Raw genomic sequence first — 25,908 nt, 5'->3', positions numbered from 1 at the left:
AAAAAATCAAATTTCATGGGTTGTCTTTCATATTCTGTCTTTCACTCTTGAAAATATGTTTTTAGAAGAAAAAAAACATTTACTGCTTTTTAAGTTGAAGGGCTGTTCTGTGTTTTCAAAGATAGACGGACATTTTCAGATGTGTCTTTAGTATTTTCTCCCCACTGTGAGGGGTTGGTTGTATATGGTTAGGATTCACTGGAGCATTTTTACATGTACACAATAAAAATCACACCGATTGTTGTGATTAGTGTTCTTATTCAGACGTCTCATCCTGGATAGGGATACTGTATGTAAAGCACTTTGGTTTGTGATTGAGTAGCCAACTTGACTTAATCCTCTTGGGATCATGGGAGTCCACCATGGCTCTCCACATCACTCTTCTGTGAGGGCATTTTCCTCTCGCTAGGAGACTTCACTCAGTTCCTGTGGAGGGTCTCCTGTTAGTTCTAGGCCTTCCCTGCTGTATCTTTCCTTTCTAGTCAAGTGGGGGTTTTGCCTTTGCTGAAAGTCTCATCCATTTCCTTCTCCTGATCAGACTGATGAGTGGCGCTATACAAATCAAATGCATTCTTATTACAATTCTAAGGACCAGTTTCCTGGACACACATCAAGCCTAGTCCTGGACTAAAAAGCCTGCTCAGTGGAGAGTCTGTATTGAAAGTACATCTTAGTCCAGGACCAGGCCTAACCTGTCTGGGAAATGGACCCTTTGTGTGTATGATCAGTGGTACTATGCAAATAAAATGCTTAACGTTTTAATTCGGACACAGTACAAATAAAAAGCATTAACTTCAATATTCATACATGAATGGGCCATATTGTGAATATCATTTCATCTGACAAAATTGAGAATTCTATATTCATACATGAATGGGCCATATTGTGAATATCATTTCATCTGACAAAATGGAGAATTCTATATACATACATGAATGGACCATATTGTGAATATCATTTCATCTGACAAAATGGACGACTTCGAAAGATCTTTAATTGTTCTGTTTTGGACACATTAGTCGTTAGGTACAGTATAGTTGTTGCATCCATGGACAGGTTCCTGTCCGCTGTGCGGTCTGAACTACGTCAACATTTGCATTGGTAAATGTTCTGCAATCTGCACTGAACACCCGGTCTGACAGAAACCTGTAGTTAAAGTATCACGGCTTTAGAGACCGTCTGCATAGAACCTTAACCGCTAGCCAAAAACCTTTAAATGAGATCTTCCACCCAGATATACTTGCATGCATTCTTCATCAGTTACCATGAATAGTGACTAATGTGAAAGGTCTTGACAGAGGTACATAATGATGGATAGACCTTCATAGTGTAATGACTAACTGAAAATGAGAGAGACAACACAGTGAACCAATTCAAATACTCTGAGTAACAAGTTCACTTACTGCTCTCACTCTTAAATCTATAAAGGTCCAAGTAGTGGACTGACACTAAAAAACAACATTAAATTAGCTTCCCATCTTAATGACATGCAAATAGATATTAACTCCAAATGAACATAAGTTAACATTGAGAAAAGTTAAGTGTGTGAACTGGCTATGGGACTTCATTCCACCCTCTTCTTATTGACGATATAGGGAATAGGGTGTAATTTCAGACACACCCTAGGTTTGAAATAGCCTGTCATGAATGAATAACAATAGTCAATTGAACAAAATCCCCAAACAGGGTAACCACACATTAAGGTGCTGCTGGTATACGCAGGTAGGCGAATAATAAATCACCACAGCAGAACAAAAGGAGATGGGAAAAAATCATTTAGGACTTGAAGAAGTGCAATAGAAAAGAAGTTGTACAGTATTATTAGGTACTCAATGAGAACACGTGTGTCTCTTTGGCATAGAAAAAAATGATAGAAATAGATATCCTAGAAGGGGCATAAAGCCTCTGATGGCAATTAAAATTCTACTTCTAGGGGATGTAGTGTGACAAAGCGTATCCTGAGAGATTCTGTGGAACAACAGGAAATGGACTGGATCTTTAGGTGAGAGACTGAAGGAAAAATAATAACTATTGTGTCTGCTGGGCTCCGATTGGTGAAGCCTGCTGACACTTGTGGACGCAGGCCAATGGGGTGTCGTCTTAGGCTATGAGGAGGCGGTGCACTTGCTGCAGGTGTTGCTGTGATAGGACAAGACGGTGCACCTGCTCCTGGCCCTTGGCACACGGGATGGCCACGCGGCCTACAAACACCGTGCCTCCCTGCTTCTCCTCCTTCGCCTGAGAAGACAGGAGGATGAGAAAAGAGGATGTCAAAGGACAACAAATACAGGTTGATGCATCCACCAGATATCTGTTGCATCGAGATGTATTCCTTGTATTTGTTTGAGTGCCAACTAAGAAAGTCTGATGTCCGTGTCCATGTGCGTGTTACCTTGACGAAAGAGGAAATGGGAAAGGTGGCAAAGTCAGAGGAGACCTTTGCCCCAGGCTGCTGAGAAACCACGTGCTCTGCCACTTCACCCTGAGAGAGAGACTTGATGTTATGGCCATTTCCATGAAAAACAGAGATTAGTGGACAAAATCTAAGGTGAAGATAAATACTATTGACTATTCCTAGGGGTTGATAATATAAATTCAAGTCACCTTCAGCTTGTCCAGGGCGTCACTCAGGCTCTGCAGCCGAGCCGTCTGGTCCAAGAGCTGAGCACTAGCACTCACTGTAGAAGAGAAAGACATATTAGTTCTTCATCTATGTACCAACTCAAAGACACATACCGTGCCTTTAAGAATGTATTCATACCCATCGGCTCCTTCAACATTTTGTTTTTATAGCCTGAATTTAAAATGGATAACATTTGAGTTGTTGTGTCACTGGCCTATGCACAATACCCAATTCATGTCAAAGTGGAATTAATTCATTATTAATTACACTTTGGAATGTGTATCAATACACCCAGTCACTACAAAGATACAGGTGTCCTTCCTAACTCAGTTGCCAGAGAGGAAGGAAACAGCTCAGGGATTTCACCATGAGGCCAATGGTGACTTTAAAACAGTTACAGAGTTTAATGGCTGTGATAGGAGAAAACTGAGGATGGATCAACATCATTGTAGTTACTCCACAAGAGAGTGTTTAATTTTTCATAAATGTTTTACAAATGTTAGAATTTTTCTTCCAGTTTGACCAAGTATTTTGTGTAGATCGTGAGAGAAAAAAATTACAATTAAATGCATTTTAATCCCGCTTTGTAACAACCAAATGTGGAAAAAGTTGAGGGATGTGAATACTTTACCTATACTGAAACACAAATAATATAAACTATGCCACACACACACACACACACACATACACACGGTTTCCCGATAGCGATGGAATGTAGGCATACGAGTGTTTTAACGATGCATCTCTCCTACAACGACCGAAGACGTAACATGTTTCCCAGAACACCACGACAGAGAGAACGTTCGCTAAGTGCATCATTGAGGCAGAGTGTCAATACTGATAGGATCGAAAGAAATGTAGCACTGCTGTCAGATCAGCCATCTCCATTCAAATCTTACCTTAACATTAGAATGATTTCACAATACTGACGACGGATCAGCTCCGAGAAAGAAATGTAGCACTGCTGTCAGATCAGCCATCTCCATTCAAATCTTACCTTAACATTAGAATGATGTCACAATACTGACGACGGATCAGCTCCGAGAAAGAAATTATCAACTACGGCTGCAAATATTGCGGCAGCTGATTCTAATGGATACCCCATAATAATGACCTAAATCAAGATTTGCACATTGTTACACATCATGGAATATATTGAGGTAAAAATTACAGACAACCTGCAATTAGCAAAATAGAACTCAATTGAATGGGCGTGAAATAGATTTGAATAGGATTGAAATATATAGGCCTGTGTAGTCCATATTACATTGATATTTTAATGAGTTCATTTTGATTTTCATTTTAATTTGAAGCATATTTTTTATTTCACTTGTTTGTAACAATTGCAAAGACATTGTCAACGTTGTACTTGTAGTCAACTCGGTTCTGAAGTTATCGGCGGTCGCAGAGAGATGGATAATCCTCATGATTCTGTGTTCAGCGGAGATCTTCTGCCTCAGAAGGGCAAAACAAAGAAGCATCTGACGACGTACTGAGCTGTTCTGGAGTGACCTGAGGCAGTCGTTACAGAACAAGCTTTCTAGTGCAACTTTAGTAGCAATGGTTTTCAGAAACAACTCTGAGATTTAACGATGCTCCTACGGAGGTTCTAACCATGAACATAGCCTGTCTTCCTGTTACACAAACACACATCCCTCCCAGTCACCTGGTGTCTTCCTGTCACAAACACACATCCCTCCCAGTCACCTGGTGTCTTCCTGTTACACAAACACACATCCCTCCCAGTCACCTGGTGTCTTCCTGTTACACAAACACACATCCCTCCCAGTCACCTGGTGTCTTCCTGTCACACAAACACACATCCCTCCCAGTCACCTGGTGTCTTCCTTTACACAAACACACATCCCTCCCAGTCACCTGGTGTCTTCCTTTACACAAACACACATCCCTCCCAGTCACCTGGTGTCTTCCTTTACACAAACACACATCCCTCCCAGTCACCTGGTGTCTTCCTTTACACAAACACACATCCCTCCTAGTCACCTGGTGTCTTCCTTTACACAAACACACATCCCTCCCAGTCACCTGGTGTCTTCCGGTCACACAAACACACATCCTTCCCAGTCACCTGGTGTCTTCCTGTTACACATAAACACACATCCCTCCCAGTCACCTGGTGTCTTCCTGTCACACAAACACACATCCCTCCCAGTCAGCTGGTGTCTTCCTGTTACACAAACACACATCCCTCCCAGTCATCTGGTGTCTTCCTGTTACACAAACACACATCCCTCCCAGGCACCTGGTGTCTTCCTGTTACACAAACACGCATCCCTCCCAGTCACCTGGTGTCTTCCTGTCACACATAAACACACATCCCTCCCAGTCACCTGGTGTCTTCCTGTCACACAAACACACATCCCTCCCAGTCACCTGGTGTCTTCCTGTTACACATAAACACACATCCCTCCCAGTCACCTGGTGTCTTCCTGTCACACAAACACACATCCCTCCCAGTCACCTGGTGTCTTCCTGTTACACAAACACACATCCCTCCCAGTCACCTGGTGTCTTCCTGTCACACAAACACACATCCCTCCTAGTCACCTGGTGTCTTCCTGTTACACATAAACACACATCCCTCCCAGTCACCTGGTGTCTTCCTGTTACACAAACACACATCCCTCCCAGTCACCTGGTGTCTTCCTGTTACACATAAACACACATCCCTCCCAGTCACCTGGTGTCTTCCTGTCACACAAACACACATCCCTCCCAGTCACCTGGTGTCTTCCTGTTACACAAACACACATCCCTCCCAGTCATCTGGTCTCTTCCTGTTACACAAACACACATCCCTCCCAGTCACCTGGTGTCTTCCTGTTATACATAAACACACATCCCTCCCAGTCACCTGGTGTCTTCCTGTTATACATAAACACACATCCCTCCCAGTCACCTGGTGTCTTCCTGTCACACAAACACACATCCCTCGCAGTCACCTGGTGTCTTCCCGGTGATGTCGACCACTTTAACTGTGGCAGTCATCTTGAGCAGGGTCCCTAGGAGCTGCTCCGTCTTCCTGTAGAGAATCCCGTGGAGAGTCCCCTCAGCAGGGGGAGAGGAAGAAGAGGTGGCCTCTCTCAGGTTTAACTTGGGGACGTGGAGGGGAGGGAGAGAGGCTAACTGGGCTCTCATCTTCTCTGCCTGGAGGAGAGACAAGATACAGAGAGTTATCAATAGAGACAGGCACACAGTCGGTTAACTATGAGCCCGAAACATACAAATATCAACAACTTCTGACAATGTATCCATGACTACACTATTCAATGAACCACATACAACACAGACGTGATCTGGAAACAAGAAAGAAAGCATTGATCCATATTTGGATTAGGACTGAATAGAGAGACGATGAGACTTAGTGACACACACACAAAGAGAGGAGTCAGTTCCCTGCGGTGTTCTGACCTTGAGTCTATTGTTCTCGTTCTTCAGGTGTTTGATACCCAGTCTCTGAGCCTCCACCTGCTGGCGGAGGAGAGGGGAGTCCACCACCTGCATGGGCCCAGACAGACCCCCTGCTCCCGGGGCAAGAGCGGCTGGAGAAAGGGGTGGGGGGGGAGAAAGAATTGAGAAATAAAACGAAATCTTGTGAGATAAAAAGGTAAAAGAACAACAAAACAGTAAAAACATTAGGAATATGTATAGTATGAATGACGAGCCAGGTATAACAGGTGGCGTGTACTAAGGTGTGTGAGGTGAGGGATCAGACGACTCAGGAGCCTCACCTCCGGCGGATCCCGTGACAATGGAGGCGATGCCCGAGGCAGGCGGGGCCCTGAGGCCCTCGATGGTGCTCTTTGATTGGCTGGAGAGACGCTGCTTCAGCTCCGCCTTCTCTGCCTCCAGCTGGTCGATGTCTGCCTGCAGGGCGTCCATGGTCTCCTCAAACTCCCTGTGTGTGTGTGTGTGTGTGTGTGTGTGTGTGTGTGTGTGTGTGTGTGTGTGTGTGTGTGTGTGTGTGTGTGTGTGTGTGTGTGTGTGTGGGGTGTGTGTGTGTGTGTGGGGGGGGGGGGGGGGTTTAAAACAAAAACAACCCTTAGTCTCACTGGAGAACTGACAGGTTTAACAATATGGTGATCGCGGCGCCACCTAGCCCTCTGATAGGCTAGAGGAAATCTTACACCTGTCCAGTCCTCTTCCATTTCACAATAGTCCAGAACGCTATAGTCTCTGTAGTGAATACCTAGGAGACAGTGTTGGACATATGCACCGCTTTACTGCACATTCTATAACAATAACGTCCTACTTCCAAACAGTTCAGTCTTACTTCTCTTTCTTCTTGAGCAGGGCCAGGGTCTCATCCAGTTTGGTCTGGATCTTCTCTACACGTTCGTCTGCGTCTTTAGTCGACGTGTCCAGCTTCTTCTCCAGGAGACTGAGACGGACGTGGGCTTCACTCAACTCCTCTCCCTGGGTAGGGAGACAGGAGGGAGGGAGACCGGAGGGAGGGAGACCAGAGGGAGGGAGACCAGAGGGAGGGAGACCAGAGGGAGGGAGACCAGAGGGAGGGAGACCAGAGGGAGGGAGACCAGAGGGAGGGAGACCAGAGGGAGGGAGACCAGAGGGAGGGAGACCAGAGGGATGGAGACCAGAGGGAGGGAGACAGGTGAGGTGAAAGATGGGTGCATGTGGAGGAAAATGTGTGAATGTGTATAAGAAGAAGGATGATAATGACTGGAGTGGTGTGGTGCATGTGTGTGTAAGAACAGAGAAATATAGACATGTCCCTACCTTGATCTTAAGTGACTTCTTGAGCTCCTTGATGACAGTGTCTCTGTCTTCCAGTTTGACTCCCAGGCCCTCTGCATCAGTGATCTCTGCCCTGAGTGCTGCTGCACGAGCCTCTACTGGGGGAGCCTGGAGGAGGGAGGGAGGGAGGTAGAGAAGTAGACGGAGGGAGGGAGGAGAGCGGTGGAGGGAGGGAGGGAGGAGAGAGGTAGAAGGAGGGAGGAGAGAGGTGGAGGGAGGGAGGAGAGAGGTGGAGGGAGGAGAGCGGTGGAGGGAGGGAGGAGAGCGGTGGAGGGAGGGAGGAGAGCGGTGGAGGGAGGGAGGAGAGCGGTGGAGGGAGGGAGGAGAGCGGTGGAGGGAGGGAGGAGAGCGGTGGAGGGAGGGAGGAGAGCGGTGGAGGGAGGGAGGAGAGCGGTAGAGGGAGTGTGATGGGAGAAACAGGTAAGAAGAGGGGAGAGAGAATGTCAATGTCATGAAATAAACTAGAGTTTATTTCATGACATGTTCCAGATGTAATATATAGTATTGTTCGTTTTGAACGGCTGGTAAAGGAGGAAGTCAGTCTCCAGCCATAACCCCCCCAGTCTCATACCCCCCAGGGAGAAGGTCCTTTTGTAGCATCTAACTCCAAACTGATAAGATGCCTTTTCTAATAGAGCTGCTATATGGAGATCTATCTATCCCGTTCCCTGTGGTCCCTCAGCATCATACTCTCCCTCCTGCATGGAGATCTATCTATCCCGTTCCCTGTGGTCCCTCAGCATCATACTCTCCCTCCTGCATGGAGATCTATCTATCCCTTTCCCTGTGGTCCCTCAGCATCCTGTGGTCCCTTAGCATCATACTCTCCCTCCTGCATGGAGATCTATCTGTGCCTTTCCCTGTGGTCCCTCAGCATCCTGTGGTCCCTCAGCATCATACTCTCCCTCCTGCATGGAGATCTATCTGTACCTTTCCCTGTGGTCTCTCAGCATCATACTTTCCCTCCTACATGGAGATCCATCTGTCCCTTTCCCTGTGGTCCCTCAGCATCCTGTGGTCTCTCAGCATCATACTTTCCCTCCTACATGGAGATCCATCTGTCCCTTTCCCTGTGGTCCCTCAGCATCCTGTGGTCTCTCAGCATCATACTTTCCCTCCTACATGGAGATCCATCTGTACCTTTCCCTGTGGTCCCTCAGCATCCTGTGGTCTCTCAGCATCATACTTTCCCTCCTACATGGAGATCCATCTGTCCCTTTCCCTGTGGTCCCTCAGCATCCTGTGGTCTCTCAGCATCATACTCTCCCTCCTGCATGGAGATCTATCTGTGCCTTTCCCTGTGGTCTCTCAGCATCATACTCTCCCTCCTGCATAGAGATCTATCTGTACCTTTCCCTGTGGTCTCTCAGCATCATACTCTCCCTCCTGCATGGCAGTGGCCATCTTGTTCATGGTGGAGATGACAGCGCTGCAGGACTGACGCAGACACTCATGGGGGTTTAGACCTTGGGACCCATACACCTGGAGGGGGGGAAGAGAGAGAGAGAGAATTAACCAAGAGGACCAACTCTTCATCAATATAAATCAAATCAAATCAAATCAAATTTTATTTGTCACATACACATGGTTAGCAGATGTTAATGCGAGTGTAGCGAAATGCTTGTACGAGCCTCTACTGGGGGAGCCTGGAGGAGGGAGGGAGGGAGGTAGAGAAGTAGACGGAGGGAGGGAGGAGAGCGGTGGAGGGAGGGAGGGAGGAGAGAGGTAGAAGGAGGGAGGAGAGAGGTGGAGGGAGGGAGGAGAGCGGTGGAGGGAGGGAGGAGAGCGGTGTGTTACCTAACATATGTAAGGACATTTGTCATTACTACACTATAGATACTTTTGTATGTGGACACCCCTCATAATAAGTGGATTTGGCTATTTCAGCCACACCCCTTGCTGACAGGCGTATAAAATCGAGAGCACCGCCATGCAATCTCCATAGACAAACATTGGCAGTAGAATGGCCTTACTGAAGAGTTCAGTGACTTTCAGCGTGGTACTATCATAGGATGCCACATTTCAAACAAGTCAGTTCATCAAATTTATTTCCTGCTAGAGCTGACCTTGTCAACTCTAGGTGCTGTTATTGTGAAGTGGGAACACCTAGGAGCAACAACGACTCAGCTGTGAAGTGGTAGGCCACACAAGCTCACAGAACAGGACCACAGAGTGTTTAAGCAATTAGCGCATAAGAATCATCTGTCTTTGGTTGCAACACTCAATACCGAGTTCCAAACTGCCTCTAGAGGCAACGCCAGCACAATAACTGTTTGTCGGGAGCTTCATGAAATGGGTTTCCATGGCCGAGCAGCCACACACAAGCCTAAGATCGCTTGGCATTGCACATGGTGTTGGCTGGAGTGGTGTAAAGCTCGCTGCCATTGGACTCTGGAGCAGTGGAAACACGTTCTCTGGAGTGATGAATCACGCTTCACCATCTGTCAGTCCAACGGACAAATCTAAGTTTGGGGACACCGATCCTGTAGAGGTTTAACAGTTCCATTTCACACCATGCTGTTCATGTAAATAATTTATTATAATTTACCGGTTTCGCCCAGTTATTTATCCCAGGAAAAGGGAGTAGTTTTGGACGGTAAATCTCGGTAACCGGGTTCCCGACATTCAACCCTAATGGGCAATAATACATTCTGGCCTTTCTCTTTAATTTCAAAGATGAAAAAAAAATGCATGTTTTCTTCTTTGTATTATCTTTTACCAGATCTAATGTGTTATATTCTCCTACATTACATTCAAATTTCCACAAACTTCAAAGTGTTCCCTTTGGTACCGAGAATATGCATATCCTTGCTTCAGGACCTGAGCTACAGACAGTTAGATTTGGGTATGTCATTTTAGTCGAAAAGAAAAGAGTCCGATCCTTACCTACAACCTCTGCATGATGAATCAACGCTCAGGGTGGGGACAGACCATCTCAGTACGGAGCGCAGTACACAATGCATGTAGACCTAGAGTATCATCTCATCATGGTAACCTTTCTTGTGACAGGTAGGCCTACATTTGCTGCAGCATAGCCTATGATACAGTAACATAAAGGCCGAATGGCATCTATCTCCATCTGGCTTTCGGGGGTCACCTTGTTTTTTTTGTTCATTTTAAAGAGTACACTTCTTTTCTTCTTCTCTTCTTTAAAATGAGTGCTCTTGGAGTCCCATTTGGGAAAAGCTAGACGAGAATAGCTTGTTGGATATAATTTATATTTATAATTTTATTTCTTATACCAATAGACGATTTCACTAGTAGACCTCAAGTCTATTGAATATGGTGGAATTACACTGCTTTTATTGATATAAAATATTTGTTAAGTTGGAAATGATTTATACAGCCAATAGAAAAATCACTGTGTGGGTTTAGTTTGAAAGAAGAACGAATGCGTGATGGCAGTAGGATAGAGCAGTTATTTACTCAGACCCATAACCATTCAAATCTTTGTGGAGAGAAGTGAAAGCCTTCTACATCTAATTTTAGTCCTATATTATTCAAGGACGTCATTAGAATGAGGAAGGACAACAAAACGTATTTCATTTAACTGTTGAAAGCGAGGAAGGAATGAAGCAAAAAGAGAGCGAAAGAGGAGGTAGGCTTATAACATTAAGGGGAAATATTATGATATATACAGTGGGGCAAAAAAGTATTTAGTCAGCCACCAATTGTGCAAGTTCTCCCACTTAAAAAGATGAGAGAGGCCTGTAATTTTCATCATAGGTACACTTCAACTATGACAGACAAAATGAGAAAACAAATCCAGAAAATCACATTGTAGGATTTTTGATGAATTTATTTGCAAATTATGGTGGAAAATAAGTATTTGGTCAATAACAAAAGTTTCTCTCAATACTTTGTTATATACCCTTTGTTGGCAATGACAGAGGTCAAACGTTTTCTGTAAGTCTTCAAGGTTTTCACACACTGTTGCTGGTATTTTGGCCCATTCCTCCATGCACATCTTCTCTAGAGCAGTGATGTTTTGGGGCTGTTGCTGGGCAACACGGACTTCCAACTCCCTCCAAAGATTTTCTATGGGGTTGAGATCTGGAGACTGGCTAGGCCACTCCAGGACCTTGAAATGCTTCTTACGAAGCCACTCCTTCGTTGCCCGGGCGGTGTATTTGGGATCATTGTCATGCTGAAAGACCCAGCCACGTTTCATCTTCAATGCCCTTGCTGATGGAAGGAGGTTTTCACTCAAAATCTCACGATACATGGCCCCATTCATTCTTTCCTTTACACGGATCAGTTGTCCTGGTCCCTTTGCAGAAAAACAGCCCCAAAGCATGTTTCCACCCCCATGCTTCACAGTAGGTATGGTGTTCTTTGGATGCAACTCAGCATTCTTTGTCCTCCAAACACGACGAGTTGAGTTTTTGCCAAAAAGTTATATTTTGGTTTCATCTGACCATATGACATTCTCCCAATCATACTTCTGGATCATCCAAATGCGCTCTAGCAAACTTCAGACGGGCCTGGACATGTACTGGCTTAAGCAGGGGGACACGTCTGGCACTGCAGGATTTGAGTCCCTGGCGGCGTAGTGTGTTACTGATGGTAGGCTTTGTTACTTTGGTCCCAGCTCTCTGCAGGTAGGTCTCTGCACTAGGTCCCCCCGTGTGGTTCTGGGATTTTTGCTCACCGTTCTTGTGATCATTTTGACCCCACGGGGTGAGATCTTGCATGGAGCCCCAGATCGAGGGAGATTATCAGTGGTCTTGTATGTCTTACATTTCCTAATAATTGCTCCCACAGGTGATTTCTTCAAACCAAGCTGCTTACCTATTGCAGATTCAGTCTTCCCAGCCTGGTGCAGGTCTACAATTTTGTTTCTGGTGTCCTTTGACAGCTCTTTGGTCTTGGCCATAGTGGAGTTTGGAGTGTGACTGTTTGAGGTTGTGGACAGGTGTCTTTTATACTGATAACAAGTTCAAACAGGTGCCATTAATACAGGTAACGAGTGGAGGACAGAGGAGCCTCTTAAAGAAGAAGTTACAGGTCTGTGAGAGCCAGAAATCTTGCTTGTTTGTAGGTGACCAAATACTTATTTTCCACCATAATTTGCAAATAAATTCATTAAAAATCCTACAATGTGATTTTCTGGATTTTTTTTCTCATTTTGTCTGTCATAGTTGATGTGTACCTATGATGAACATTACAGGCCTCTCATCTTTTTAAGTGAGAGAACTTGAACTTTTGCCCCACTGTACATATACACGTCAGCCTATGAATTATACGAATAGGCCCTATTATATTTCAAAATTAAAATCAAATTCACTAGCCTGTACTAATTTGTAGGCCGCATTCGTGGGACCAGAATCGCATGTTCTCTTCTGATTTATCATAGTTTGAATGAAGTCCATAATTCCAGTCCATATAATTCAATCCACAGTCAAAAAGATTAGCCTACTGGCGCTAGTTTAATTTATTTACCCAAGAGAGCAAACATCTATGGGCTTTTGTTTTTCTGTGGCGTGTAATGTGGCCTTTTATAGCCTCGTTACTGTGTGCAGCCTTGCTATTGTTATTTTCCACTGTCTTTTTCCTGTTGTTTTTATTTTTTTACTTACCTATTGTTCACCTAATACCTTTTTTGCACTATTGGTTAGAGCCTGTAAGTAAGCATTTCACTGTAAGGTCTACTACACCTGTTGTATTCGGCGCATGTGACTAATACAATTTGATTTGATTTACAGTATGAAATGGATAATGGCACAAACATTTGGGATTTTTTGGGCTCATTAAATGTTGTTAATGTAGGGATCATAACATCTATTATTATATATGGCTCATCAGGCCAAGGTAGTGTCAGGTTTGACACTCCCGGTTTACCGGGAAATACCGGATTACCCGGGAGAAAAGTGATTTATTCTCAGGATGGAACATTAGTAAAATACAGAGAAAATATTCAACCCTAGTGCCAGTTGTAAAGTTTGGTGGAGGAGGAATAATGGTCTGGGGCTGTATTTTATGGTTTGGGCCAGGCCCCTTTGTTCCAGTGAAGAGAAATCTTAACGCTACAGCATACAATGACATTCTAGACAATTCTGTGCTCCTAACCTTGTGCCAACAGTTTGAGAAGTGACAATGTCCTCGTGCACAAAGTAAGGACCATACAGATAGTTTGTCGAGATCCCACTAAACACCTTTGGGATGAATTGGAACGCCGAATGCGAGCTAGGCCTAATCGCCCAACATCAGTGCCCAACCTCACTAATGGTCTTGTGGCTGAATGGAAGCAAGTCCCCGCAACAATGTTCCAATATCTAGTGGAAAGCCTTCCCAGAGAGTGGAGGCTTTTACAGCAGCAAAGGGTGGGACCAACTCTATATTAATGCCCATGATTTTGGAATGAGATGTTAGACGAGCAGGTGTCCACATACTTTTGGTCATGTAGTGTACATGTAGCCTATGGTTACTGTATTGTGTGACAGACAGGTCGTCCACATTGATCAAGAAGAATTAGCTCCGGGAGCTAACAAGTGTGTGCCGTATATAGTACCTGTTCAACAGCCTTGAAGGCCACATCATCCAGTTTTAGAGCGTTGAGCCCCTCCTGCTCCCCGAGGGGAGCGACCATCTGTGCCCCCGCCGCAGCCACCTCCTGTAGCACGGCGACCACCCGCGTCAGCTGACGCCTGCAGTCCGTCAGCGTCTCCGACACCTGCCATTGGTCCACAGAGCTGTCAGTCACACATTCTCAGAGTATTTCCACCTCCACAAAGTTGACAGTTGCATTAATGTAGTTTATGAGATAAGTGTAAACACTAGGCTCTGTGCTCCAAACGCCAGCCAATAGTCAAGGCCAGCTGGTGTTGTTAGCATAGGGCTAAGTGTGCCAGGTTACTTGATGGTCACAGCTAACATGTAGCGTTCTATCACATGCAACTACGTCAATGACTTGAAATTGGCTAATGTTCGCATGTATGGACCCACTGGGTTTGGGTTACGCACAAGACCTACAAAATGTTGTTCATACTGGGGCTCCAAAGATACTGTGAAACACTTAACAAAGCCAAGACTCTCCAACCTAAACGTAAGGCCTAAGCATAGCGCTAGTCACATACCGGAGCTCCAAAAGACAGAGCAGCTGGCACCCCTGGTACATCGGTCCCTGGCATCCTGCGTCTGATCTTCTTACAGAACTGTTTGATGTCACTGCAGAAGGTAAATAACAGAGATAGATAATATATACACACACACACACACACACACACACACACACACACACACACACACACACACACACACACACACACACACACACACACACACACACACACACACACAGTCAACAGTTTGGACACACCTACTCATTCAAGGATTTTTCTTTATTTGTACTATTTTTTACATTGTAGAATGATAGTGAAGACATCGAAATGATGAAACACGTGGAATCATTTAGCAACCAAAAAAAAAGTGTTACAAAAATTAAATATATTTTATATTCGAGATTCTTCAAAGTAGTCACCCTTTACCCTGATGACAGCTTTGCACTCTTGCCATTCTCTCAACCAGCTTCATTAGGTAGTCACCTGGTATACATTTAAATTAACAGGTGTTAAGGAATTTATTTCCTTAATTCCTTAATCCGTTTGAGCCAATCAGTTGTGTTGTGACAAGGTAGGGATGGAATACGGAAGAAAGCCCTATTTGGTAAAATACGAAGTCCATATTATGGCAAGAACAGCTCAAATAAGCAAAGAGAAATGACAGTCCATCATTACTTTAAGACATGAAGGACAGTCAATCCAGACATTTAAGAACTTTGAACATTTCTTCAAGTGAAGTCGGAAAACCATCAAACACTATGATGAAACTGGCTCTCATGAGGACCGTGAAGACCCAGAGTTACCTCTGCTGCAGAGGACAAGTTCATTAGAATTAACTGCACCTCTGATTGCAGCCCAAATAAATGCTTCAGAGTTCAAGTAACAGACATCTCAACATCAACTGTTCAGAGGAGACTGTGTGAATCAGTCCTTCATGGTTGAATTGCTGCAAAGAAACCACTACTAAAAGGACACCAATAAGAAGACTTGCTTGGGTCAAGAAACACGAGCAATGGACATTAGACTGGTGGCAATCTGTCCTTAGTTCGATGAGTCCAAATTTTAGATTTTTGGTTCCAACCGCCGTGTCTTCGTCAGACGCAGAGTAGGTGAATGGATGATCTCTGCATGCGTGTTTCCCACCGTGAAGCATGGAGGAGGTGGTGTGATGGTGCTTTCCTGGTGGCACTGTGTGATTTATTTAGAATTCAAGGCACACTTAACCAGCATGGCTATCACAGCATTCTGCAGTTACAGTTGAAGTCGGAAGTTTACATACACTTAGGTTGGAGTCATTAAAGCTAGTTTTTCAACCACTCCACAAATTTCGAATTAACAAACTATAGTTTCGGCAAGTCGGTTAGAAACATCTACTTTGTGCATGACAAGTAATTTTTCCAACAATTGTTTACAGACAGATAACTTCACTTATAACTTACTGTATCACAATACCAGTGGGTCTGAAATGTGCATACACTAAGTTGACTGTGCCTTTAAACAGCTTGGAAAATTCCAGAAAACTATGTCATGGCTTTGGATGCTTCTGATAGGCTAATTGACATAATTTGAGACAATTGGAGGTGTACCTGTGGATGCATTTCAAGGCCTACCTTCAAACTCAGTGCCTCTTTGCTTGACATCATGGGAAAATCAAAAGAAATCAGCCAAGACCTCAGAAGAGAAATTGTAGACCTCCACAAGTCTGGTTCATCCTTGGGAGCAATTTCCAAATGCCTGAAGGTACCACGTTCATCTGTATAAACAAAATGGGACCACGCAGCCATCATACCGCTCAGGAAGGAGACACGTTCTGTCTCCTAGAGATGAACGTACTTTGGTGCGAAAAGTGCAGATCAATCCCAGAACAGCAGCAAAGGACCTTGTGAAGATGCTGGAGGAAACAGGTACAAAAGTGTTTATATCCACAGTAAAACGAGTCCTATATCGACATAACCTGAAAGGCCGCTAGGCAAGGAAGAAGCCACTGCTCCAAAACCGCCATAAAAAAGCCAGACTACGGTTTAAAACTGCACATGGGGACAAAGATCGTACTTTCTGGAGAAATGTCCTCTGGTCTGATGAAACAGAAACAGAACTGTTTGGCCATAGTGACCATTGTTATGTTTGTAAGAAAAAGGGGGAGGCTTACAAGCTGAAAAACACCATCCCAACCATGAAGCATGGGGGTGGCAGCATCATGTTGTGGGGGTGCTTTGCTGCAGGAGGAACTGGTGCACTTCACAAAATAGATGGCATCATGAGGCAGGAAAATTACGTGGATATATTGAAGAAACAACAAGACATAAGTCAGGAAGTTAAAGCTTGGTCACAATTGGGTCTTCCAAATGGACAATGACCCCAAGCCTACTTCAAAGTTGTGGCAAAATGGCTTAAGGACAACAAAGTCAAGGTATTGTAGTGGCCATCACAAAGCCCTGATCTCAATCCTATAGAAAAAGTGTATGCGAGCAAGGAGGCCTACAAACCTGACTCAGTTACACCAGCTCTGTCAGGAGGAATGGGCCAACATTCACCCAACTTATTGTGGGAAGATGGAGAAGGCTACCCGAAATGTTTGACCCAAGTTAAACAATTTGAAGGCAATGCTACCAAATACTAATTGAGTGTATGTAGACTTCTGACCCACTGGGAATGTGATGAAAGAAATAAAAGCTGAAATAAATAATTCTGTCTACTATTATTCTGACATTTCACATTCTTAAAATAAAGTGGTGATCCTAACGGACCTAAAACAGGGATTTTTTACTCAGATTAAATGTCAGGAATTGTGAAAAACTGAGTTTAAATGTAGTTGGCTAAGGTGTATGTAAACTTCCGACTTCAACTGTATATGCCACCCCATCTGGTTTTTGCTTAGTGGGGCTATCATTTGTTTTTCAACAGGACAATGACCCAACACACCTCCAGTCTGTGTAAGGGCAATTTGACCAAGAAGGATAGTGATGGAGTGCTGCATCAGATGACCTGGCCTTAACAATCACCTGACCTCAACCCAATTGAGATGGTTTGGGATGAGTTGGACCGCAGAGTGAAGGAAAAGCAGCCAACAAGTGCTCAGCATATGTGGGAAGCTGGTTGAGAGAATGGCAAGAGTGTGCAAAGCTGTCATCAAGGCATAGAGTGTCTACGTTGAAGAATCTCAAATCTACAAATCAAAATATATTTTAACAACTTTTTTGGTTACTACATAATTCCATATGTGTTCTTTCATAGTTTGTCTTCACTATTATTCTACAATGTAGAAAATAGTAAAAATAAAGAAAAACCCTGGAATAAGTGTGTGTCTAAACTGGTGACTGGTACTGTATATATCTTTTTATCATTTATTTCCTTGCAGTTCCTTTGAAAATATTTACATAGCCTTGATTGTTAAATACACACTGTAATTTATTCGACATACAGTAATGATTTTCAAATACAAAACAAATAACATTTGTCATGACGTTGGCCTGGGGGTTAGGTTTATGACAGTCATAAATACCTCTTCCCCCCTTTCTCCTCTTTCTACCCTACTGAGGTTACATTTGCAAACCCCTTGGTTAATATAGAGATTCTGGGAACATCAGAAGGTGGGGGAAAATGAACTATATTCTGGTAATCCGACCAATGGAACACATGCGGTGGTACTTAATGAATATGATGTCAGTTCGGTTGTCATCTGAGACATTCTCATCAATGATAAGATGACGTAAACTCTACAATGGAAAGTCTACACATCAGAGTTATCGGATTCACGTGGAATTGTTGTTCAATTTAAATGTTTGAATATGAAATTATTCGTGATGGGATGAAATGTGATTTTAGCTTCTAAAATGTGAGATTTGGGTTTTCATAAGATAGGGCTCTGCTCAATCAGTGGCCCACCCCTGTGAAGGGACATGGGCTATAAAACTTTTCAAACACGCCCTCCTCTCCCTTCCTATATAAGCCCTTGACGACAATATAACCTCCTGTTCCGAGGATGTAGGACGACGGTCTGATGTCAGAATGGTTCAGATAATAACTACAGAACAAAGCCAACATCAGCGTAAGCTTTGGTGGCGAATGGTATGAACTTTGAACTCTTATTCAATACAGAAGTGATACCTCCTAGCCGTTGAGTTAGCAACGTCTAGGAAGGAACAGACAGAGTATCCCGTCTATCACACAACGACGCTACTACAATGTATCCAATTGACAACCAGACATTCTTCAAAGGACAAAGGACTCGGTTTGGCAACACGGCCTTCCATCTTCCACCAACCTTCCAAAGCTCAGAGTAAATATTTATTGCATTTTCCTTTTCCAAAAGGGGCGGTAATTTAGAATGCATAAGATACTATATTTACGATAGCACAGCTTCGGCCTTTGTTACTCAGTCTTCCCGCTCTTTCACTCAAACCCAGCCCCTTTTCTTTTGTGTAACAAGCTGTCATATCTGTTCCGCCCGCAAGGGACGTTTTCCTTTATGACGTAATTTGTAATCAAGTTATGATTTAATTGTGTATGTGTAATTCTGTGTGATTAGTTAGGTATTTAGTAAATAAATAATTAAACCCAATTTTGTATTGCTGATTCAACTTGTTAGCCAGGGTTCGCGCAGATATCTAAGAATTTACAACTTTCAGATGAGACTGCATTAAGATGACGATTAATATTGACTGCTATTGATGTAAAATATTACTAGGTCTTTAAGAGTTTATTCGTAAGATAACAGCTCTATAAATATTATTTTGTGGTGCCCGACTCTAGTTAATTACATTTACATGATTGGCTCAATCAGGTAATATTAATTACGGAGAAATTATTTTATAGAATAGCATGTCATATCACATTGTATGTTACTTTTTATAAACACATACGTCGCAAAGGTCTTAAAAGTCTGATTTATAGAATAGAAAAATACACATAGAGCCATGTCACCTGTGGAGCGGCTGCCTCCTAAACATAAGCAGTACCACAAGCATGGTAAACTTCCTAGGTTGGAAGAAATCGCTATATCAGGGGTATTCAACCAGGGGTCTGCGAAAATATATATACAGTACCAGTCAAAGGTTTAGACTCATTCAAGGGTTTTTCTTTCTTTTTACTATTTTCTAAACTTGTGACTGGTACAGTACATGGAAATAATATTATTAAATATCAGACCTGCACGTGGTGTCCAGGTCCTTCAGAAGGATGTTCAGAGCCAGCCCCTCCTGTCCCGGCTGCAGGAAAGCCCTGAGACGCACCACCTCAGCACTGATACAGTCCAACGCACTCTGGATGAACTACACACAGACAAACACACACAGAGAGGGCGACACACACAGAGAGGGCGACACACACAGAGGGCGACACACACAGAGGGCGACACACACAGAGGGCGACACACACAGCGAGCACAGAGAGGCAGTCAGTTGTGTAGGAAGGCCATCAGCCCCCATACAATCCAACACACTGAATGATCTAGAGGTCAGACATCAAAAAGTCAAATTGAGTTTAGTTAAACAATGTTGGTTACTGAACCTAGAAAAGACTAGGGGCCTGTTAGAAATCTTGATTACCTCAAGGAAGGGAGGAAAGACCTTAACATGGCCTAGAGAGGTTTACTTTCTTCAGTACACAACAGTTTTACCTTGATGTGATCAGCCAGCTGCACGGTGCAGTCTTCAGTCTGCTCAGCTAGGTGGATGCTGTACAGTTGCTGTAACATAAAACAAATTGGTACATCAATCAAGGCCTCACACAATCTGGAGTTGTATTTATTCTTAAAATTGATGAGGCTTGATAATGTGTTTCATCGGTGTTGAGTTGACAGTGTATAGCGTGTGGTCGAGTGTTTTCGTCTCTCCGTCAGGTGTGCCATCGAGTGCATATGAAGAGAGTGTGTGTGTGAATCCGTGCGTGGTACTAACCTGGTAGTACTTGATGGCCTTGGTGAGAGGCTCCACGTGTACAGTCTCATCCAGCTGGTCTTTGTGCAGCAGGTCAATGAAGAAGTCGAGGGAACGCTCATGGACACTCATCTCTGAGTAGAGAGTCCCCATCTGCGTATACACCTGCACACTGCAGCAGTTCAGAGCTCTAGAGGGAGAGAATATTTGATGGATGAAGTAAATGACACTAGTCTGACAACAGCCACAGACGAGAGAAAGCAGACTGTCCAATGAGCTGGTAGTATCTTTTGAGTGTAACATAGGGTATGTCAGATTCACAGTACACTTACTCTTACTAATTAAGACAGAAAGTTATTCAGAATCTAAAAGATAACTCCTTCATGGTTTTCCTTACTATTTAGTAGTGGCAGAGAGAGACAGACACACTTGGCCTTACTGTTGGTATTTGTGCAGCGTGGCCTGCAGCAGGGTGAGAGAGTAGACCAGTCCTGAAGCGAAGCTGAGCTGCTCTCCAGGTGGTCCTCTCATCTTCACCCCAGTCCTCTCCACGGGGTTACCGTTCAGATCAAACTTCTCCTGGGCCTGCTTACTGATCAACTCAGCCTAGAGGGAGGGGGGAACATACATTTGGCATCTTGAAAACAGACAAACAAGCAGACACACTCCTAGTCAAATGTTGAACCTGTTACTGTTCCCCTCTCTCAATGTACCTTGCAGATGAGTCTTGGTATGAGCAGCAGCACCAGGATACAGTCGTGGTCTCCACCGTGACGCAGGAAGGAGTCGGGCATGAAGGATGTGAGGAGAGACACCTGTCTGTTGGCCTGGCCCACCTCCATCTTCCTCAGCTCCATCTCTATGGCCTGGAGACACACACACACACATTATTTATCTGCAATAACAGCACACACCTGTACATTTAACACTAAAATGCAATGCATGTTTCTCTGGGAACAAAACGCACATCGGCAGACTGGTATGATGCTCCCAAAGTGTTGAATGGGACAGTTGGACCCCAAGCTGGGTCTTCACCAGAACCTGCTGCTCTGTGTTCCTTACCTTGGCGTAGGCCTTGGTCTCAGCGAACTTGATCTTGAAGTCAAACAACTCAGCTGGTGGAGGAGGCTGGACCTGCTCTGCGTTGGCATTCTGAGCACTGGTCAGTTCCTTGTTGGCATCCTAGACACACACACACACACACACACACACACACACACACTTTAGATACAAACAACCAAAATAAACCACTGTCACCTAACACCTTCCCCCTTTTTGCTTAAAAGGAAAGTGTTCAGGAAGTTATTAAAACCCCAAAGTGTGACAAACAAGTTCACCTTTCCATTGTTTTAACTACTAAACATGCTTGTTAGTGTTTTTCAGTGTCATTCTTTTGATTGCATGTTCTTTGACACTCCTCTGAAGTTGTGATTTCCAACCATACCTGCAGACTGGCAGTGAGCTGGTGGTACATACCTGCAGACTGGCAGTGAGCTGGAGGTACATACCTGCAGACTGGCAGTGAGCTGGAGGTACATACCTGCAGACTGGCAGTGAGCTGGAGGTACATACCTGCAGGCTGGCAGTGAGCTGGTGGTACATACCTGCAGACTGGCAGTGAGCTGGTGGTACATACCTGCAGACTGGCAGTGAGCTGGAGGTACATACCTGCAGACTGGCAGTGAGCTGGAGGTACATACCTGCAGACTGGCAGTGAGCTGGAGGTACATACCTGCAGACTGGCAGTGAGCTGGAGGTACATACCTGCAGACTGGCAGTGTGCTGGTGGTACATACCTGCAGACTGGCAGTGAGCTGGAGGTACATACCTGCAGACTGGCAGTGAGCTGGTGGTACATACCTGCAGACTGGCAGTGAGCTGGAGGTACATACCTGCAGACTGGCAGTGTGCTGGTGGTACATACCTGCAGACTGGCAGTGAGCTGGAGGTACATACCTGCAGACTGGCAGTGAGCTGGAGGTACATACCTGCAGACTGGCAGTGAGCTGGTGGTACATACCTGCAGACTGGCAGTGAGCTGGAGGTACATACCTGCAGACTGGCAGTGAGCTGGTGGTACATACCTGCAGACTGGCAGTGAGCTGGTGGTACATACCTGCAGACTGGCAGTGAGCTGGTGGTACATACCTGCAGACTGGCAGTGAGCTGGTGGTACATACCTGCAGACTGGCAGTGAGCTGGTGGTACATACCTGCAGACTGGCAGTGAGCTGGTGGTACATACCTGCAGACTGGCAGTGAGCTGGAGGTACATACCTGCAGACTGGCAGTGAGCTGGAGGTACATACCTGCAGACTGGCAGTGAGCTGGAGGTACATACCTGCAGACTGGCAGTGAGCTGGAGGTACATACCTGCAGACTGGCAGTGAGCTGGAGGTACATACCTGCAGACTGGCAGTGAGCTGGTGGTACATACCTGCAGACTGGCAGTGAGCTGGAGGTACATACCTGCAGACTGGCAGTGAGCTGGTGATACATACCTGCAGACTGGCAGTGAGCTGGAGGTACATACCTGCAGACTGGCAGTGAGCTGGAGGTACATACCTGCAGACTGGCAGTGAGCTGGAGGTACATACCTGCAGACTGGCAGTGAGCTGGTGATACATACCTGCAGACTGGCAGTGAGCTGGAGGTACATACCTGCAGACTGGCAGTGAGCTGGAGGTACATACCTGCAGACTGGCAGTGAGCTCGAGGTACATACCTGCAGACTGGCAGTGAGCTGGTGGTACATACCTGCAGACTGGCAGTGAGCTGGTGGTACATACCTGCAGACTGGCAGTGAGCTGGAGGTACATATCTGCAGACTGGCAGTGAGCTGGAGGTACATACCTGCAGACTGGCAGTGAGCTGGAGGTACATACCTGCAGACTGGCAGTGAGCTGGTGGTACATACCTGCAGACTGGCAGTGAGCTGGTGGTACATACCTGCAGACTGGCAGTGAGCTGGTGGTACATACCTGCAGACTGGCAGTGAGCTGGAGGTACATACCTGCAGACTGGCAGTGAGCTGGTGGTACATACCTGCAGACTGGCAGTGAGCTGGAGGTACATACCTGCAGGCTGGCAGTGTGCTGGTGGTACATACCTGCAGGCTGGTGGTACATACATGCAGACTGGCAGTGAGCTGGCGGTACATACCTGCAGACTGGCAGTGAGCTGGAGGTACATACCTGCAGGCTGGCAGTGAGCTGGAGGTACATACCTGCAGGCTGGCAGTGAGCTGGTGGTACATACCTGCAGATGGGCAGTGAGCTGGAGGTACATACCTGCAGGCTGGCAGTGAGCTGGTGGTACATACCTGCAGGCTGGTGGTACATACATGCAGACTGGCAGTGAGCTGGCGGTACATACCTGCAGGCTGGCAGTGAGCTGGCGGTACTTGTTGATGGTCTGCTGGTAGTCTGCTACAGTCTCCTGAGCAGCCTCCACTCTCTTCTGGGCCTCTCTCACCCTGGCCCCGTTCAGGTCCAACTGCTCCCTCAGCTCCATCTCTGTCTCTCGGCTGTTCTCCTGAAGCTCGTCATTCATCTCGTTGATCGCTTCCTGGAGGGGAAAGGTCAGGGTTGACGGGTTAAGGGTCAGAGCAGCTGTAGTTGTGTAGTGATGAGTGGACAGGGGTTTAGGTATAAAGTCATGCACAGACAGGGTTCAAACACAAACGGTGTCTCTCTGTCTCTAAAACAGTGTCCTTGCCAATGTCGTGGACCCACATGAAGGGCAAACAGTTGACACAGAGTTGGTTATTCAAAACATACTAACAGAGTTGACTCAACAAATCACTGACTACTCAAAGCATACAAAGTAACGGAGTTGACATGGATATCAAAGTTGACATTAAGGTAACAGGGTTGACATTATGGTAACAGTGTTGACATTAAGGTCACAGGGTTGATATTATGGTAACAGGGTTGACATTATGGTAACAGGGTTGACATTATGGTAACAGGGTTGACATTATGGTAACAGGGTTGACATTATGGTAACAGGGTTGAGATTATGGTAACAGGGTTGAGATTATGGTAACAGGGTTGAGATTATGGTAACAGGGTTGAGATTATGGTAACAGGGTTGAGATTATGGTAACAGGGTTGACATTATGGTAACAGGGTTGACATTATGGTAACAGGGTTGACATTATGGTAACAGGGTTGACATTATGGTAACAGGGTTGACATTAAGGTAACAGGGTTGACATTAAGGTAAGTGTTGACAGGGGTATTGTTGATTGAACTCACCAGGTCAGTGACTGTCTCTCTCAGCTCTCTAACTTTCTCCTCCAGGTCCAGATTCCTCTCAGTTAGAGTCTCTACCATCTCCTCTGCCCCGAGAGCAGCATCCACCTAGGACACACAGTACCAGTCAAAATTTTGGGCACACCTACTCATTCAAGGGTTTTTCTTGATTTTCCACATTGTAGAATAATAGTGAAGACATCAAAACTATAAAATAACACATATGGAATCATGTAGAAAACAAACAAAAAAAGTGTTAAATCAAAATATATTTTAGATTCTTCAAAGTAGCCACTCTTTGCTTTGATGACAGCTTTGAACACTCTTGGCATTCTCTCAACCAGCTGCATGAGGAATGCTTTTGCAACAGTCTTGAAGGAGTTCCCACATATGCTAAGCACTTGTTGGCTGCCTTTCCTGGCCTCTGCGGTCCAAACCATCTCAATTGGATTGAGGTCAGGTGATTGTGGAGGCCAAGTCATCTGATGCAGCACTCCATCACTCTCCTTCTTGGTCAAAATGTGTTAGGAGCTACCTTTCTAGCTATTAGGCTATGTTAAGAGTTTACACTTCCTTGTCCAATTAGATCCCGTGTGGCTCAGTTGGTAGAGCATGGCGCTTGCAACGCCAGGCATGTGGGTTCGATTCCCACGGGGAAACAATATAAAAATGTATGCACTCCCTACTGTAAGTCCCTCTGGATATGAGCATCCGCTAAATGACTCAAATGTAAATAATAACGTGGGCAGGTCAAAATAATGAAAAACAATCTACCAAAACTATTCATTTCAAAATGTTGATTACTTCTCCTTGCCATTATCATTCACCTGATGAGACATTAAATGTATTTTTTTTGCTAAAGTATGATGGTCCCTGGGTCGCCAGTTTTCCAGGGAGGTGGTTCCCTGGGTCACCGGGATGCCAGGGAGGTGGTTCCCTGGGTCACCGGGATGCCAGGGAGGTGGTTCCCTGGTTCACCGGGATGCCAGGGAGGTGGTTCCCTGGTTCACCGGGATGCCAGGGAGGTGGTTCCCTGGGTCACCGGGATGCCAGGGAGGTGGTTCCCTGGGTCACCGGGATGCCAGGGAGGGGGTTCCTGGGCAAAAAAAAGTTGAAGACCCCTGCTCTATATGAGCAACTGGCTAACCTGTTCACTGAGCTCATCCATGGTGGGCTGACTGGCTAACCTGTTCACTGAGCTCATCCATGGTGGACTGACTGGCTAACCTGTTCACTGAGCTCATCCATGGTGGGCTGACTGACTGACTGGCTAACCTGTTCACTGAGCTCATCCATGGTGGGCTGACTGGCTAACCT

The 25,908-nt window shown here is 45.2% G+C and overlaps 1 protein-coding gene and 1 non-coding gene across 7 annotated transcripts in view; one reads left to right on the top strand and one right to left on the bottom strand.

Annotated features, from left to right (window-relative positions):
* Positions 1-974: 974 nt before the first annotated feature.
* Positions 975-25,908, bottom strand: part of LOC139415920 (dynactin subunit 1-like) — a 37,917-nt gene continuing 12,983 nt past the window's right edge. For all 6 annotated transcript variants that reach the window (XM_071164091.1, XM_071164088.1, XM_071164087.1 and 3 more), the window contains 19 exons: positions 24,595-24,699; positions 23,711-23,902; positions 21,399-21,518; positions 21,050-21,202; positions 20,776-20,942; positions 20,358-20,526; positions 20,078-20,146; positions 19,609-19,730; positions 14,476-14,566; positions 13,911-14,072; positions 8,750-8,881; positions 7,382-7,507; positions 6,918-7,060; positions 6,376-6,542; positions 6,056-6,186; positions 5,587-5,791; positions 2,605-2,678; positions 2,393-2,482; positions 975-2,238 (listed from right to left, as the gene is read on the bottom strand). In XM_071164091.1, the coding sequence (XP_071020192.1) occupies positions 2,101-2,238; positions 2,393-2,482; positions 2,605-2,678; positions 5,587-5,791; positions 6,056-6,186; positions 6,376-6,542; positions 6,918-7,060; positions 7,382-7,507; positions 8,750-8,881; positions 13,911-14,072; positions 14,476-14,566; positions 19,609-19,730; positions 20,078-20,146; positions 20,358-20,526; positions 20,776-20,942; positions 21,050-21,202; positions 21,399-21,518; positions 23,711-23,902; positions 24,595-24,699 (2,556 nt within the window). In that variant the 3' untranslated portion in view covers positions 975-2,100. The remainder of the gene's footprint in view (positions 2,239-2,392; positions 2,483-2,604; positions 2,679-5,586; positions 5,792-6,055; positions 6,187-6,375; positions 6,543-6,917; positions 7,061-7,381; positions 7,508-8,749; positions 8,882-13,910; positions 14,073-14,475; positions 14,567-19,608; positions 19,731-20,077; positions 20,147-20,357; positions 20,527-20,775; positions 20,943-21,049; positions 21,203-21,398; positions 21,519-23,710; positions 23,903-24,594; positions 24,700-25,908) is intronic.
* trnaa-ugc (transfer RNA alanine (anticodon UGC)) lies at positions 25,179-25,249 on the top strand. Its single transcript has one exon. It is a non-coding gene; the product is annotated as a tRNA-Ala (tRNA).

Source organism: Oncorhynchus clarkii, chromosome 9, assembly GCF_045791955.1.
Source record: "Oncorhynchus clarkii lewisi isolate Uvic-CL-2024 chromosome 9, UVic_Ocla_1.0, whole genome shotgun sequence".
Classification (NCBI taxonomy): domain Eukaryota; kingdom Metazoa; phylum Chordata; class Actinopteri; order Salmoniformes; family Salmonidae; genus Oncorhynchus; species Oncorhynchus clarkii.
Note: the sequence above shows the minus strand (reverse complement) of the source record. Positions and strands in the feature narration are given on the sequence as shown.